General features: G+C 52.5%; 1 protein-coding gene across 4 annotated transcripts in view; it reads left to right on the forward strand.

The window, feature by feature from the left end:
* LOC144755443 (putative ferric-chelate reductase 1) overlaps positions 1–17,369 on the forward strand; it is a 552,454-nt gene that overhangs the window by 487,155 nt on the left and 47,930 nt on the right. For all 4 annotated transcript variants that reach the window (XM_078644381.1, XM_078644371.1, XM_078644398.1 and 1 more), the window contains 2 exons: positions 10,677–10,814; positions 10,926–10,951. In XM_078644381.1, the coding sequence (XP_078500507.1) occupies positions 10,677–10,814; positions 10,926–10,951 (164 nt within the window). The remainder of the gene's footprint in view (positions 1–10,676; positions 10,815–10,925; positions 10,952–17,369) is intronic.

The raw sequence follows: 17,369 nt of genomic DNA on the forward strand, positions 1-17,369 counted from the left end.
TTCCTGTGCATACATCATTGGGTTTCACGCAATCCCAGATTTACAAAGGTTTGGGTACCTGGGATTGCATGAAATCACTACGCCTCCCAGAGGTTGGCGTAACAAGGAGAAAAATATTTCTTTCTCCTTGCTGTTTACTTTTAATATATGTGCTGCATTCTGCAGCACACTTAGAAAGAGGAAATGCTCAAGGAATTGTTTTTGTGCAGGAAGGTATTCCTTATTGCACAAAAACAGTTCTGCTTGTAGTGCTGTCGTGCAAGGATGGTGCGTGGGTGCTTGCTTTGGTGCTAGGCTGCCTGAATTACAGCAGCATTATGAGAGAGCAGAAGTGCGCCATTTCCAAATAAATAAGGCACATTTCTGCTTTTTTCCTTTCACACAATGCAGCAAGGAAGTTGTCTTGCAGCACTGCATTGAGAGAACGGTTAGTAAATCTGGCCCTAGGCTTTTATTTTTGTTATTTTGCAGTTCCCATTGCATTTTTGTATTGCAATGCTGAACTCATGTGGTGGAGCTTTTCTGTCTAGAATGTTGATTTGCTGATTATTGTTTTTTTTTGTAAATGTTATTTACATTTTCCATCATATGTAACATACATTACAGCTTCTAATAACCATAGTACAGGTATACATAAATGTTTGCACAGTGAGCTAATCTCGTTCCAAAATAGATATAAGAAGAGCGAAGCATAGCGATTACAGCAGGTGAATAAAGTCTTGGTATTACATCAGTACAGTAAGAGAAAAACACTCAGGTGTAATACGACAACTTGACCCCCAAGACATCAGGAGGACGCTCCTGACGGACAACTCATAACACATTTTCCACATAACACATAGTGCACATGTTCCGACATATGGAGTAGAAATGACTAATTGCGGGTCCATGGAATATAACTATTTGCAGGTCCATGGAATATAACTATTTGCATTAGTGATTGTCCGGTATCATAGGTAATGGGGTGGGGGTAGCGGACAACCGTGAAAATAAGTGATATTGCTGTCATCAACCATCATGCCCCACAAGGGAAGAGTCTGATCTCTCCATGTCTTGTGTTAAGAGATAGCTCTGGAGAGAGCCCCAAATATCCTTAGGCCTAGCAGTCCGTGGGAATGTTTCAGCACATGTTGTCAACTGTCCCTGGCAGTAGACTAAATCCTCTAGCCACTCCTTGAAATTTGGGGCTCATCCCCTACCCCACCTACAAGCCACTCTACGTTAGGCCAACAACAGTGATGTGGCAATGAATTTGCGATATGGCTTAGGGAGCTTTTCAGTGTTGCCCAGTAGCGCCAGTAATGGATCACTTTCCAAGAGGACATTTGTAATTTTCCCAAGAGCGTCAAAGACTAGTACCCAATATTCCTGTATTTTTGGGCATTCCCACGCTAGATGTAGGAACCCTGCTCCCGGTCGTTTACATCTCTCACAGCAGTCATTGTTCGCAAGGTTGAATCTAAACTTTTTGACGGGCGTGTAGTAAAGGCGTTGTAATGTCATATGCATAGAGAGACAGCTGAATTTGAAGTAGATAGCAACGGAATGCCTTATATTGATGGTGCTGACGCAACCTGGATGCCAGTGGCTCTACCGCAATGGCAAATAGGAGGGGGGGGACAGCGGGCATCCCTGCCGAGTACCCCGTGATATGGGGAATGCAGTCGATAGATGACCATTAATTAGTACCTTAGCCGTGGGTTTATGATACAATAAGCGTATCCAAGAAATGAACAAAGGAGGGAAGCCCATCCGCTGAGGCACCCCGAAGAGGTAATCCCATTCCACCAAGTCGAATGCTTTAGTAGCATCGAGGAATACCGACGCTAATGGGAATTCGGGAGATACATTCTGGAGCGAGGAGAAGAGGGTGCGGAGATTATGAGTAGTGGCACGCCCGGAGACAAATCCCGACTGGTCTGGGAGGACAAGTTTGTCCAGCAGCAGTGTTAGCCGGTTAGCAATAAGCTTGGCCAATATTTTAGCGTTGCAATTTATGAGCGATAAGGGTCTATATGAGTCACAGAAATCCTGGGACTTGCCGGGCTTCAACAGAGAGGTAATAAGCGCCGCTCTCATAATTGGTGGGAGTATGCCGACTTACAAGGCGTTCTCATAGAGTTCTAAACTTTGACGGGCGTGTAGTAAAGGCGTTGTAGGAATTTATAGTGTATTACACGTAATCTACAACTAGCAGAAATTCGTGAGGTTTGGAGACAGCAGTATTCCGATTGTTCATCAGTTATCTCCCTTCCCAGTTCCATACTCCAATGTGTGCGGGCTTGACCAGGGGATCCTGTGTATTGTGAGTGTATACTATGATAAAGCCGGGATACTAAGTGTTTGCCATCAGTGGATCCTAGCATCTGATGCAGAGGGGCGAAACTTGTGGGTTCCTGCGGGAATCCCGGGAAAACAGAGCGAATTCCCTGCCGCAGACGGACATAAAGGAAGGTGTCGAGGGGCGAGGGTTGACTCTCCTGGAGAAGCTGATCTGAGGTGCAGATTAGGCCATTGCGAAAGAGATCACCCCACGTAGTAATCTTGGTTCGTGCGCACAATTGATGACAGCCACGCTCCTGCAGTAGGGGCATGCAGGGATGATAGGAGATGGGAAGTCGCGAGGGATACAGCGGGGGGAGCCAAGAAGGTCTGTAATGCAATGCCATGCATCCACAGTACTTGTGACAGTGGTGGGTGGTGTATCGCGGGTGCGCCAAGGAGCATGTATTCCATCCAATGGGATGGGATCAGCGAGCCAGTGCTCTGCAGCCACCTGTGGCATGTAGCGGGGGGGTGAATCCAGTAGTAAGCGTAAAATGCCTGTGCACAGAAAAAATAAAGTTAAAAATCCAGAATGTCAAAACCACCCTGTGCATAAGGCCTCGTGAGTGTGGACCATTTGAGCCATGGTTGCTTGCCGCCCCAGAGTAGCCTAAGTAGTTCGGAACAAAGAGTTAAAAAAAAGTATCGACCAGGATGATAGGGTATGTTCATAAAAAGGTATAAAAAGTGCAGGGAGGCACGGCCAGTAAACGAGAGAGGTAGGGAGATCCAGCGAGTGACATTGCTAGTAAGGCGATGTATAGCTGTACCATAGTATAGATGGAGCAATTCTTCCCTGTCCCTAGAGAGTTGTATCCCAAAATAGCGAAGGTCAGTATCACACCATTCCAGTGGGTAGTCCAGAGCAAATCTAGTGACTGCAGAAGTCAGAGGAAACACTTGTGATTTACCCCAGTTAATATGCACCCCGGATAACCTACCAAATACAAAGAATTCTCGCAGCAGAGGATTAATGTTCTGTTGGGGGTATATCACATTCAGGGCAATGTCATATGCATAGAGAGACAGCTGAATTTGATGTAGATAGCAACAGAATGCCTTATCTTGATGGTGCTGACGCAACCTGGATGCCAGTGGCTCTACCGCAATGGCAAATAAGAGGGGGGACAGCGGGCATCCCTGCCGAGTACCCCGTGATATGGGGAATGCAGTCGATAGATGACCATTAATTAGAACCTTAGCCGTGGGTTTATGATACAATAAGCGTATCCAAGAAATGAACAAAGGAGGGAAGCCCATCCGCTGAGGCACCCCGAAGAGGTAATCCCATTCCACCAAGTCGAATGCTTTAGTAGCATTGAGGAATTCCGACGCTAATGGGAATTCGGGAGATACAGTCTGGAGCAAGGAGAAGAGGGTGCGGAGATTATGAGTAGTGGCACGCCCGGAGACAAATCCCGACTGGTCTGGGAGGACAAGTTTGTCCAGCAGCAGTGTTAGCCAGTTAGCAATAAGCTTGGCCAATATTTTAGCGTCCCAATTTATGAGCGATAAGGGTCTATATGAGTCACAGAAATCCTGGGACTTGCCGGGCTTCAACAGAGAGGTAATAAGCGCCTCTCTCATAATTGGTGGGAGTATGCCGACTTAAAAGGCGTTCTCATAGAGTTCTTTAAGAACAGGAGCCATGATATATATATCTTTTTTGTAAAATTCGACAGGGATGCCATCGAGGCCAGATGTTTTACCAAATTTCATCTGCATTATCGCCTCCCAGACTTCATCTATTTCGAAAGGAGCGCAGCGGAACTCTCGGTGTGTGTCACTTAACCACCCCAGTGTCACATCTCCCATGAAGCTGTCTAGTTCTAATGCCCCGCTGCGCTGTGTAGTATAGAGTGTAGTGTAACGGGAGGTAAATGCGTTGAGTATATCTTCAGTATCGCACTGCCGCACTTCCCCAGGGCCCTGAATTTCCAATATATAGTTTGAGAATCATGGACGCCTGATAGCCTCAGCCAAAGCCCATCCTGGCCTTTCGCCTTCACCATACCTGCGAGCCTCTCAATATCGCCCCCGGAATTTCGACTCTTGTTGCATTTTCCTCATCCGTTAATTTCATTCGGAATTCTTTCTGCACTTGCCCCGTTTCCCCTGCTTCCATCCGAGTCTCCAAAGCCTTTAGGTCTTTTTCCAGAGAATTTAATGTTCTCTGGATGTCCCGAAGGACCCCAAAACTTTTACAAGTACAGAACCCTCTGATTGTAACCTTAAAGGCCTCCCATGTTATTTCCGCACTGTCCACTGATCCTTTGTTTCTCTGGAAGAAATCCTGAATCTCCTCCCCCAGCTCGTGATTGAAAACTGTATCTAGTAATGCCGTGGGTTGTAGACTCCAGCTAGGCCTGGGTTTGTCATACCCTGGTGGGAGGAGCACCAGTGTCACCGGACAGTGATCGGAAAGTGTTCTGGCGGAGTGTGTGACAGCTCGGATGGTCAGCCCCAGTCCCCTTGTTGTCAGGAAGTAGTCTATTCTGGTCCAGGTTGCAGCAAAAGTTGTGAAATGTGTGCCTTTCTTGGCTTGTGGGTGAGTGTGGCGCCGGGTATCGATCAGCCCTCATTCGGTCAATATCCCCTGGAGGACCTCCTGAGTTTGGTTATAGTGGTGGTGTGCAGTGTTAGACCTGTCTTGGGCCAGGTTTAGGGCCACATTAAAGTCACCGCCCTAGATTATGTGGGTGGAGCCTAAGTTCACAATTTTACCCCAGATGTTGGTAAAATATTCAGGAGTATCTGTATTAGGGCCATAACAGCATGCTAATGTGACCGATTCTGAGCCTAGTCGGACCCAGGCAATCACATACCTTCCCTGTGGATCTGTTATCGAACCTGCTAGGGCAAAAGGTGTCTGTTTTTTTATTAGTATCCCAATGCCTCGGGCGTAGGAGGAATACGAAGAAAAAAGCTGGCATTCTGCCCATTTACTAGCAAACGTATTAGGGAGCTTGGGGTTGACCTGGGTCTCCTGGAGCATGGCAATGTTTATCTGGTGACGGTCAAGGTAGGCCAATACTTGCTGCCGTTTCCGCGGATCCCCTTTCCTCTGTTATTCCAAGACATGAGTCTCAAATGAGATGCATCTATCGTATCACCCATGTTTCCCTTTGATGTTAGTCCTGCCATAGTGTGGGTCTGTACTCAGTAGTGCTTGAAGAAAGGCCCCTGATACTAATGGATAGCTGTAAATTGTGCATACCTAAACATTAATTAAACCATATCCCTCCCAACCCCTCCCACTGAAGCCTCCCAAACATGCCAGTGATGTCATTCCCTCCCCCTCCCAAATACCCGCAGAACATTACGTTCAACTTTTCTAGTCCATGACCAGAAGAAACTGGACAGGGGGATCTCCCTTAGGGAGAACACTGCTGGGTGGGGCACGAGTACCTCTTGCCGTTTAGGGAGCAGCGAGTTGACAACTATTCCCCCTGTTAGGCACGAGGGTGCCCGGCACCAGCTGGTCCTCGTTGCCCAACACAGGGCACAAATTACCAATTAGTGTGTGCATTCTATTTTGAAAAGGTTAGTTTATGCATGAGTTCGTTACGTCAAATCAGGACAGTTCTCATATTCAGTAGCGGAAATTCGGAAGCCGTATCCCAAGTTATCTATCAGTTTATAGGTGGCTGGAGTTATCTAGGTGAGCCCCCCCGGTGTGGCTTCTGCAGTCTTATGGGTTTTGAGCCGTTTTAGAAAGTCTTCAACTTGCTGGGGCTTTGTGTAGAACATATGTTTATTTTGATACGTGACCTGTAAATGGGCAGGGTAGAGCTGAGTGTAAGCTATTTGGGCCTGTCGCAGCTTTTGTTTCACTGGTAGAAATGTGTGTCTTTCTTCTTGCACTGCAGCAGTAAAATCAGGATACATGGTGAAGGGTACCCCCTCGAAGTGCAGTTGTTTCTTCTGTCTCACAATCCCGAGGGTGACATCTCTGTCCCTATAATTTAGGAGGCGAGCAATAATGGGTCTGGGCGTGCTTCCAGGAGGTGTTTTCGGTCCGAGGGAGCGATGTGCCCGCTCAACTAAGAAGTGAGGTGAGAGAAGTTCCGCCCAACCACTTCTAGCAATAGCCTCTCAATATACTCCTCCATTTTGCCCGTTTGTGTGCTCTCAGAAATGCCCAGTACACCAATATTATTTCTACAGCTCCTCGCTTCGATGTCCTCATTCTTAGCAGCGAGGATTTTCAGTAATGTATCCATTTGTGATACTGAGCTCTGGATGCGGGTCCTCGCATCTTCAGCATTCGATATTCGTTGTTATGTCTCCTTTATACGTGCCCCATGGCCCTCAATCATATGGGCAACCACGTCCATGCATATGGTCAGGGTGTCTATCTTGCCAGCTATGCCTACAAAGCCCTGCCGGACTTTTAGTAATAGTGCTTTCATATCTTCACTCTGTGAGTGTTGTGTATCAGGCTGTGGCGCAACAGCCCCTTCCTCTACGTCCGCTGTCTGCTGGCGAGTGTTTTTCTTAGCATCAAAGGTGATGCATGGTTGACTCGCGTCTGGTTTCCCCATTCTAGCACTAGGAACCATTGGACGAGGTGGGAACTGTGATGGGGGTGTCGGTGCAGCAGGATTGCCGGAGTGCTTTCGAAGTGAGGGCTGTCTGTGTGCTGCTTGTCTTAAATTAGGCTCTGGGCCGTGTCAGGGCAGTTGGGTCAACCCGGTAGCTGTCGGTCAACGCCCTGAGAGAGGATGTGCTGCTCCCTGGTAGCAGGCTGGCGCGCTTTGCTCTCCTGCTCGATTCGTGCACCTCCTTGTACCTGTAATGTCCATGAACTTGGGAGGTAGACTTCCCGCCTCTAGCAATTCTATGTCTCTCCAGTTATCTCACACGCCCCTCCTCAGTAATTAATGGGCGAAAACCGTGACTGTCTGACAGGTTGACTCTGGTTCCATCTTCTCGTTAGATGCTAATGTTTATCTGGCCATTACTGTAGCATTAGAAGAGGAGTATCACTCGTACCACACCGCCACAACCACAGAACCCTCCGATGTTAGGCAAGATGGCGGTGCCGCTTATAACCGATCCGCCACCCGCGCGGCGCTCAGTCAGTGGAACTTCCCCACACACAAGTGCCCAATTATTGTCCGTGCAGAGGAAAGTCCGATTTCATGCTTTGCCGCAATTTGCCCGTGTATGCAGGGTGCGCAATGGAAACTCCGGGAGACTCACCATGCTGTGCTGCCAATTCTCCACCTCTTGTGCCCACACACCAGATGGGATCCCCGGCCCCGTGTGAGCAGCCAGTCCCAGTGGCAGCTCCAGAGCGATCGGGATGACAGAGCGGGGATCGCTACTCACGGCCGCCGCTTCAGCATATCTCGATACCAAAGGGGATATCTCGGCAGATCCCTGCCAAATCTGCAACTCTGGCTCCCCATTGCCCAGGCTCTTCGGATCCTGCACGTTTTAGGCGATCTGTGCTGTTTTGGGCAGGATAATTGACAGGATGACCGTGCCAGGCTGCGGGAGCCTCACATAATGGCAGTCATTCTGCTCTTGCGCCACCTATTGTCCCCCTGATTTGCTGATTAATGTTTGCTGTAATAGTTAATGTATTCTTTCCTTAGTAGATCACCATCATTTCCCTTTCTTCAGCACATTTTCATTATATTGTACCCAATTACTACATTTTTAGGGTTAAATTGCATCAGTTCTTGTGCCATTTAGTGGTGAATATATTAGATGATGTACATATAGTATTTATTATTTATTTTTTTCTCAAACAACATTGGTCCCAAGCATAGCGAAGTATCAGAACAAAATAAAATATAGACAGAGTCAATCTATATTTTAGAGAGACATGTCCAGCCGGACAGTGGTCTTTCAGAGATTTTACTCAAAATTCATGTATTCAAATCACACCAAATACCTTCCAACGATCAGCCAGTGTGGACCACAAGCCTGTGCCCAGCACTAACAGAACAGGTACATATAGTAAGCAACTTAGGATCATTCAGTCTCATTCATTCACTGGCTTCTCTGACATAGGAGTATACAGACATTGGATTGAAGCATGATCAGTCAGATCAGGAGTACTATAGTTGGGGTAGTATCCTTCTATCTCTCAGGAAACCATGAGGGGTCATTTTACATCTGACAAGTAAACAGTCACCATACATTTATTCTTTTATTTAATCTCTTTATTTTACGTTGAAACTGTCACTTTATCACTGGGTTACCCCAAACTGTTGCCTTCCTCCTCCTATTTTTCTCTAAATTCTCTACGTTGGCTTTAGGACTCAGCACTTTCCACTGCTAGCCAGTGTTCAAGTGCACGGGTGTCTCCCCTAAAACATGGGAACATTGTTATTTACCTGATTGGCAAATTTAGTTTTTCCTGTAAGTCCCTTGTACAGTGGTATACCATATATCCAGGACCTGTAATCTAAATGCTTCTAGTGGGTCTACAGCACTGATTGTGCTACCCACACAAGTAGCCCTTCACACTTGTCACAGGCCTGCCATTGCAAGGCCTGTGTGTGCATTTTAATGCCACTTTGAATTGACCCAACAGGCTGAGGGCTGTGTAGCTAAAAGGCAGGACATGCACTTTTAAGTTTTATATATCCTGTCAGTGTCAAACAGCTACACTCATTTTTCACTGCTGTGAGGCCTATTCTTTCTAGGCTAACTTTGGGGATTCCTTAAAATACCTTTTAAGTTGTAATTCCTGATTGGAAATGGGAAGCTACCTCATGTTTAATATCTTTGGAATGGTGGTGATATATTCTTTTTAGTGGAAAAGTTGCATTTGACATTACCACTTTAGAAATGCCACTTTTAGAAAGTAGGCTACACCAGCGGCACAGAGCGATGCCAAGGATTCTCCTAACCTGGAGTTGTGCTCCCAGGATGGGGGATCTGCTGATAAAGGTTTGCAGGGATCTCCCCCCTCCCCCCCCGCCCCGTATGTGACTTTGACTTTGATAGGCGCTGGGGGGTAGAGAGCTTGATGAGACTCGATGAAAGGGTTGTAAAGGATCCTTGTGCACTTCAGACATACTCTATGATGTATTCTGCTACATCAAAGGCCCTTTTGAGTAAATGTACCAGGGCTCTGAACCTACCAAATCAGTAACCTACTGGACCTGGGAAGAACTCTGCTGGAGTAAAGACTGCTGTGCTGAACCTTGCTGTGACTGGCTGTTCTGAGGAACTGCTTCTCTGCTTTGCTGCGCTGCCTACTGCCTGCTGATCTCTGCCCTGCTGAGGACTAGGACTGGACCCATCTCTCTTCAACCCAGAGTAACTCCAAGGGCTTGCTGGCTTGCATCATGTTTTTCTGAAGTGTCAGGGACATAAAAGACTTCTTGCAATCCTGCTGATGCTACTGGACGCTGTCATCTGTGAGTCCCACCCTTGTCTGAGATGCTTTTTCAAGTCCCGGGCCTCAGAAGCGAGTTCTGCGGCTGATCTCTGCTAAAGCGAACACATTGCTTCGACTGCTTGAGAATTTCCAATGTATTGGCCACCAACACAGAGGTTGCTTGACAATGAAGAATCTAATGATGAAGCTTTACATTGACTTCACCAGCACTCACAATGAAGCAGAACCCTCTCTGCGTGGCTCAACGATGAGGCAGTGGACTCTTGGCATTGACAAAAGCTCAATCAATGGCATTTCTTCAGCAGTACCTGTCTGGGTCCTATAACCAGCCTGCCCTCCATCCCAGTCAGCCGGAACTTTGGCTTTGCACTGGTCCTTCACGACTTCAAGCAACCTTTTGACTGACAGTGACATCTAAGCACTGTTTTCACATTTATTCTTTAAAAGTTCATATATCGACTTCTACTTATTGGAGTTTGTTATTGTGATGTTGTTTAATCAGATATATATCACCTATTGTTCTAAATTGGTGTGGTGTCTTTCTGTGGTGTTTTCATTGAGTTACTGTAATTTAAGTGTTACACAAATACTTTACACATTACCTATTAAATTAACCCTTACTGTTCTATCCCAATCTACCAGAGGGTGAACACCAGTTAATTTAGGGTGGTTTTTTTTTACTTACCCTGACTAGAGTGTTGGTTCGTACTTGGATATGGTGCAAACCTCTGCCAACTAGAGACCCCATTTATAACAACTCACAATGCAATCCTTTTTTTAAATTGTTTTTCACTTCCAGCATCATTTTCTATTACTTTTGTTAGAGTGATGGACACGCCTATTCATTTTGCAAATGCTTGTTCATATTCAAAATTCAGAATGTGCTTTGTTGAGTTGTACAAACCTACTTTTTTAACCATGACATTTCACCAATAGCTTAAAAGTATTTTTTAGGAAGAAAACTAATATGTGCATTTTCTTCCTTTAGTGGCTGCTATATTTCTAGGACTGCAGATCATGGATACGTCTTCGACAAAATGGATGGACAAAGTCATGGGAGGATTTCTGGGATGGGAAGCTCTGATATATATTGTTTTTGAAATTCATGCCCGTGTGAAAACTAAAGGTGAGCAAAACTACTTAAAACACCTGCTTTGCTACATACACAAATTATATTATGTTGTCTACACAAATTATATTATGTTGTCTAAATACCGATAATATATTTATTTTTCAGATTTCTCAGAAGAGCCAACCAAAGGGGTACGTGTCTTTCTTTTAGCATATTTCTTAGTGTAATTTATGCCACGAGTTGTTTTTTTCTACCTTTCTGATGCAGGTCATTTAGCCAGGCGCAGTGCTTAATTTGAGCCAGTGGTTGCTGGTGGGGCCCACCGGCACACATTTCTGGGAGCTGGTACTTACTTTTCCTCAATATATTTTCATCCAAAGCAAGCAAGAGAGAGAGAAAAAAATACAAAAAGGGTAAAGAAAGAGGAAGGGAAAGGCGGAAAAAACAGTGACAAAGGGAAAAGGCAGAGATGAATAAGAATCTGCAGAAGTGATATAAAGGGACAGGGAGTGTCTGATGGTGGAGTAAAGAGGCATGAGGTGGAATCACGACTACGGAACCTTGGTATCATCACAACGACCTTCAGGAGCACCAGCCGCAGGCTTCTGAACAAAACGTTGGGCCCCACAATTATTCTTTTACAAAGTATACACTAGTCAGATGACTAAAAAATGAAAACCGGAAACGACTGGGGCAGTGAAATGGATAACAGAGTTCTTATTCTAATTGCTCTGTTTAAAAAACGGTTTAATGCGTATTGTCTTTATAGGATGTTGTCAGTTTTAGGGACCCTTTAACCTACATTGTGTGCAATGGTGTGGAAAGTTAAGATTGGGAGAAGAAGTACATTTTGGCCATAGTAATAATATTGGGACATTATTTTACCGGGTAATTTTGTTACCGTGAAATATATATAAATACAAATGTTAAAAAATGTTTAAAACTGCTATTTGGATCAGGTTTCATATGTCTTTTGCTGAAAAAAAATCAGTTGACTTTACTGGGCTGGTAAATAAGTTAGGGCTGGCAAATAAGTTGGGAAGCATTAATCAAAGTGAGCATACAAAAAAAGCATAATCCCTGATGGGGGGAAAGCCATTGAGATCCCTTAAAGGACTGCCCAATTGTTGCACAAGTAAAACCTTACATAACAAGCATTGGTAATGCACCAGTTTTGCCTGTATGATTAATAATAAAGCAATATAAGTTACTGAATCTCTGTTAAAGGGTTGTGACTTGTTTATGGAGAAGGCAATGTATCATGTGGTCCCATGAGTCAACGAGATAATGCCAATTGTAATTCTGAATCTGTGTGAAAGTGTGTAAAGGAGGAACGCAGCTCTCAACATATTGACAGTGCTAAAAAAATGAAAATGCAGTCAGCTGGAAAGCATTAAGGTTTCAGTAACTTATATTGCACAACTGCTCCCTAACCTACATCCTACAACAAAAAACAGCTTCTTATTGATCCCATAGGCGAAACCGATGCATTACTAATGCTTGTAACAACTGCCTTCACTTTATAGTTTCTCCTGAGTTGTGGGTTGAAAGTCCCTTTTAACCCCTTCGCCGTGGGGTAATTCCCCCACGGCACGTGGGGGGGGGGCCGCGGCGCCACAGTACTCATGACGAGTCCAGCTCGTCATGAGGCACAGTGGACCTGTGCTCATGACGAGGGCTGGGGGTAGTTTGCGTAGCGCCACTACGCCCACTACGCAGAATTTTGGAAAAAAATTGTGGAAAACGGGGGCGTGTCCTGAGGGTCCGTGTGTCCGGGACAGGGGTCCCTCGTGCCGGGGCAGACTCCCTGATCTCCCCGGCCTGGTTGGGTTGGAAAGCCGCGACCAGCCCTGGGGCCTGGGTTTGGGAGACCCCGTCCTACAGCCTGCCAAGAGTCTATCTGCCAAGGACAAGGGTCCCTGGTGCAGAGCCCCGGAAGACCTGCAAGGCTCCCAGGCAGTCCTCCACCAGGCAGCTGGGCCCCAGGAGTGCTTGCGGGCCTCCCCATGCCTGAGGCCCAGGGTGGGGTTTCGGAGCCCCCCTGAGCCCTGCGCCCCCCGGAGCCCTGCAGCCCCGGAGCACTGCAGCCCTGGAGCTCTGCAAGGGCAGGCAGGAGCCCTCCCGCGGATGCTCGGGGTACGCAGATTGGCGTTGTTACGGTCCCGGCCATTTGGTCACACCCAATGGGGCGACCAGATGGCCGGGCTTCCCTGGAAGTCCCGATGAGGTGCCATTCGCCTCCTGGATCCCAGCCAGGGCTCCAGGAGGTTGAGCACGTTGGTGCCCTGGGTCCCCTCCATCACCTGGCACCCAGAAAGAGGGGTAGCCTTCCTCCAGATTACTAGGGGCAAGGGTATGCCCGGACACCCTTCCGGGGCGCCTGGCCCCGAGAGCTCCGGTGGTCCTCCCCATGCCCGAGGCCCAGCATAGGGTTTCAGAGCCCCCCTGAGCCCTGCGGCCCGGAGCCCTGCAGCCCCCGGAGCCCTGCAGCCCCCGGAGCCGTGCAGTCCCAGAGCCCTGCAGCCCCGGAGCCCGGGAGCCCTGCATCTCGGAGCCCTTTATCCCCGCAGCCCTGCATCCCCGGAGCCCTGTTGCCCCCGAGCCCTTGAGCCCCGGAGCCCTGCAGCCCCGCAGCCCCGGAGCCCTGCAGCCCGGAGCCCTGCAGCCCCGGAGCCCTGCAAGGGCAGGCGGGAGCCCTCCCGCGGATGCTCGGGGCAGGCAGATTGGCATCATTTCGGTCCCGGCCATCTGGTCGCACCCAATGCTTTCCAATGGGGGCGACCAGATGGCTGGGCTTCCCTGGAAGTCCCGATGAGGTGACATTTGCCTCCCGGATCCCAGCCAGGGCTCCAGGAGGTCAGGCACGTTCGCGCCTAGGGTCCCCTGAGCCTCGCGGTGCGCACAGTTTCCCAGAAAGAAGCGTAGCCTTCCTCCGGACTACTAGGGACATGGTACTCTGGGACCCCTCTTGGTCTTGCGGTCCTCAGCCTGCATATGGATGGGCCAGGATGCCACCCCGGCCCTGGGTCCGTCCCTGGGCCTGCCGCGTGGCAGGATGCCCTGGATGGGGTCCGGCGGGCCCGGGAAGACTCCCCCTGATGGGCTGGGTCCCGGGGCCCCGGGGAGGGCAGCCTCCCCACTCCTGGGTCCTGCCGCGTGGCAGGGTGCCCGGGGCGGGGTCTGAAGGGCCCCGGGGAGCCTCCCCGTGCGCCTCCGGGCTTGGGGCCCTCGGCTGGGTCCAGAGGCCCGGCCGGGCCCCAGGTCAGGGGCTCCGGCCCTGGGCCCAGTCCCCAGGCCTGCTGCACTCCCAAAGGCCTGGGACGGGGTTCCGTTGTGCCCGGGGAGCCTCCCATTGCTTGGCTGGGTTCAAGAGCTCCGGCCGGGGGAGGGCAGCTGCCCCACCCCGGTCTCCGTCCTGTGCCTGCCGCGTGGCAGGATGCCCTGGATGGGGTCCGGCGGGCCCGGGAAGACTCCCCCTTGCTTGGCTGGGTTCAGGAGCTCCGGCCGGGGCGCCCGAGGGCCCTGGGGAGGGTGGCCTCCCCACTCCTGGGTCCTGCTGCGTGGCAGGGTGCTCGGGGCGGGGTCTGAAGGGCCCCGGGGAGGCTCCCCTGTGCCTCTGGGCGTGGGCCCCCTGGCTGGGTCCAGGGGCCGGGCCGGGCCCCGGGTTGGGTACTCCGGCCCTGGGCCCAGTCCACCGGCCTGCCGCACTGCCAAAGGCCCGGGATGGTGTTCCGTTGTGCCCGGGGAGCTTTCCCTTGCTTGGCTGGGTTCAGGAGCTCCGGCGGGGGGGATGTCGGCCTCCCCACCCCGGGCTCCGTCCTGGGTCCTGCCGCCTGGCAGGGTGCCCGGGGTGGGGTCCGGAGCGCCCGGGGAGGCTCCCCCTGCACCTCCAGGCTTGGGCCTATGGCTGGGTCCAGGGGCCCGGGTGGGTCCAGGAGCCCGGTCGGGCCCCGGGTCGGGTGCTCTGGCCCTGGGCCCAGTCCCCCGGCCTGCCGCACTGCCAAAGGCCCGGGACGGGTTTCCGTTGTGCCCGGGGAGCCTCCAATTGCTTGGCTGGGTTCAGGAGCTCCGGCCGGGGCCCCTGATAGCCCCGGGGAGGGCGGTCTCCCCACCCCGGGCACGGTCCTGGGTCCTGCCGCGTGGCAGGGTGTCCGGCGCGGGGTCCGGAGTAGGGCTGGGCGTAGTTTGCGTAGCGCCACTACGCAGAATTTTAGAAAAAAAATTGTGGAAAACGGGGTCGCGTCCTGAGGTCCTTCTGCCTGGGATAGGGGTCCCTCGTGCCTGGGCAGACTCCCTGATCTCCCCGGCCTGGTTGGGTTGGAAAGCAGCGACCAGCCCGGGGGCCTGGGTTTGGGAACCCCCGTCCTACAGCCTGCCAAGAGTCTATCTGCCCAGGACAAGGGTCCCTGGTGCAGAGCCCCGGAAAGACCTGCAAGGCTCCCAGGCAGTCTTCCACCGGGCAGCTGGTCCCCAGGAGCGCTTGCGGGCCTCCTCATGCCTGAGACCCAGCGTGGGGTTTTGGAGCCCCCCTGAGCCCTGCAGCTCCGGAGCCTTGCTGCCCCCAAAGCCCTGCAGCCCCCAGAGCCCTGCAGCCCCCGGAGCCCTGCAGCCCCCGGAAGCCCTGGAGCCCCGGAAGCCCTGGAGTCCCGGAAGCCCTGCAAGGGCAGGCGGGAGCCCTCCCACTGATGCTTGGGGCAGGCAGATTGGCATCGTTTCGGTCCCGGCCATCTGGTCGCACCCAATGCTTTCCAATGGGGCGACCAGATGGCCGGGCTTCCCCGGAAGTTCCGATGTGCCATTCGCCTCCCGGATCCCAGCCAGCACTCCAGGAGGTCGGGCACATTGGTGCCCTGGGTCCGCTCCGACACCTAGCACGCACGGTTCCCAGAAAGAGGGGTAGCCTTCCTCCGGATTACTAGGGGCAAGGGTATGCACGGACATCCTTCCGGGGCTGGCGGTTTCCAGCCGCGGACCGGTTGGGTGATGCCCGGGCAACACCTCCCAGGCGTCCGGGGCTCCCTCCTCCGGCCTGCAGCGTGGCAAAGTACCCGGGATGGGCTCCATGGGTCCCAGGCAGTCCTCCCCCGGGCGCCCAGGCCCGAGAGCTCCGGTGGTCCTCCCCGTGCCTGAGGCCCGGCGTGGGGTTTCAGAGCCCCCCTGAGCCCTGCAGCCCCCAGAGCCCTGCAGCCCCCAGAGCCCTGCAGCCCGGGAGCCCCGGAGCCCTGCAGTCCTGCAGCTCCCGGAGCCCTGCAGCTCCCGGAGCCCCGGAGCCCTGCAGCCCCGGAGCCCTGCAGCCCCAGAGCCCTGCAAGGGCAGGCGGGAGCCCTATCGCGGATGCTCGGGGCAGGCAGATAGGGTCGGGTGCTCTGGCCCTGGGCCCAGTCCCCCGGCCTGCCGCACTGCCAAAGGCCCAGGACGGGTTTCCGTTGTGCCCGGGGAGCCTCCCATTGCTTGGCTGGGTTCAGGAGCTCCGGCCGGGGACCCTCAAGGCCCCGGGGAGGGCGGCCTCCCCACCCGGGCACGGTCCTGGGTCCTGCCGTGTGGCAGGGTGTCCAGTGCAGGGTCCGGAGTAGGGCTGGGCGTAGTTTGCGTAGCGCCACTACGCAGAATTTTAGAAAACAAATTGTGGAAAACGGGGTCGCGTCCTGAGGTCCTTCTGCCTGGGATAGGGGTCCCTCCTGCCTGGGCAGACTCCCTGATTTCCCCGGCCTGTTTGGGTTGGAAAGCAGCGACCAGCCCCGGGGCCTGGGTTTGGGATCCCCCGTCCTACAGCCTGCCAAGAGTCTATCTGCCCAGGACAAGGGTCCCTGGTGCAGAGCCCCGGAAGACCTGCAAGGCTCCCAGGCAGTCCTCCACCGGGCAGCTGGTCCCCAGGAGCGCTTGCGGGCCTCCCCATGCCTGAGACCCAGCGTGGTGTTTTGGAGCCCCCTGCAGCTCCAGAGCCCTGCAGCCCCCGGAGCCATGCAGCCCCCGGAGCCATGCAGCCCCCGGAGCCATGCAGCCCCCGGAAGCCCGGAAGCCCTGGAGTCCCGGAAGCCCTGAAGACCTGCAGCCCCGGAGCCCTGCAAGGGCAGGCGGGAGCCCTCCCACTGATGCTTGGGGCAGGCAGATTGGCGTCGTTTCGGTCCCGGCCATCTGGTCGCACCCAATGCTTTCCAACGGGGCGACCAGATGGCCGGGCTTCCCTGGAAGTCCTGATGTGCCATTCGCCTCCCGGATCCCAGCCAGCGCTCCAGGAGGTCGGGCACATTGGTGCCCTGGGTCCCCTCCGACACCTAGCACGCACGGTTCCCAGAAAGAGGGGTAGCCTTCCTCCGGATTACTAGGGGCAAGGGTATGCACGGACATCCTTCCGGGGCTGGCGGTTCCCAGCCGCGGACCGGTTGGGCGATGCCCGGGCAACACCTCCCAGGCGTCCGGGGCTCCCTCCTCCGGCCCGCAGCGTGGCAAAGTACCGGGGACGGGCTCCATGGGTCCCAGGCAGTCCTCCCCGGGCGCCCAGGCCCGAGAGCTCCGGTGGTCCTCCCCGTGCCTGAGGCCTGGCGTGGGGTTTGAGAGGCCCCCTGAGCCCTGCAGCCCCCTGGGCCCTGCAGCCCCCGGAGCCCTGCA

The sequence above is a fragment of the Lissotriton helveticus genome, chromosome 1_1 (genome assembly GCF_964261635.1).
Source record: "Lissotriton helveticus chromosome 1_1, aLisHel1.1, whole genome shotgun sequence".
Classification (NCBI taxonomy): domain Eukaryota; kingdom Metazoa; phylum Chordata; class Amphibia; order Caudata; family Salamandridae; genus Lissotriton; species Lissotriton helveticus.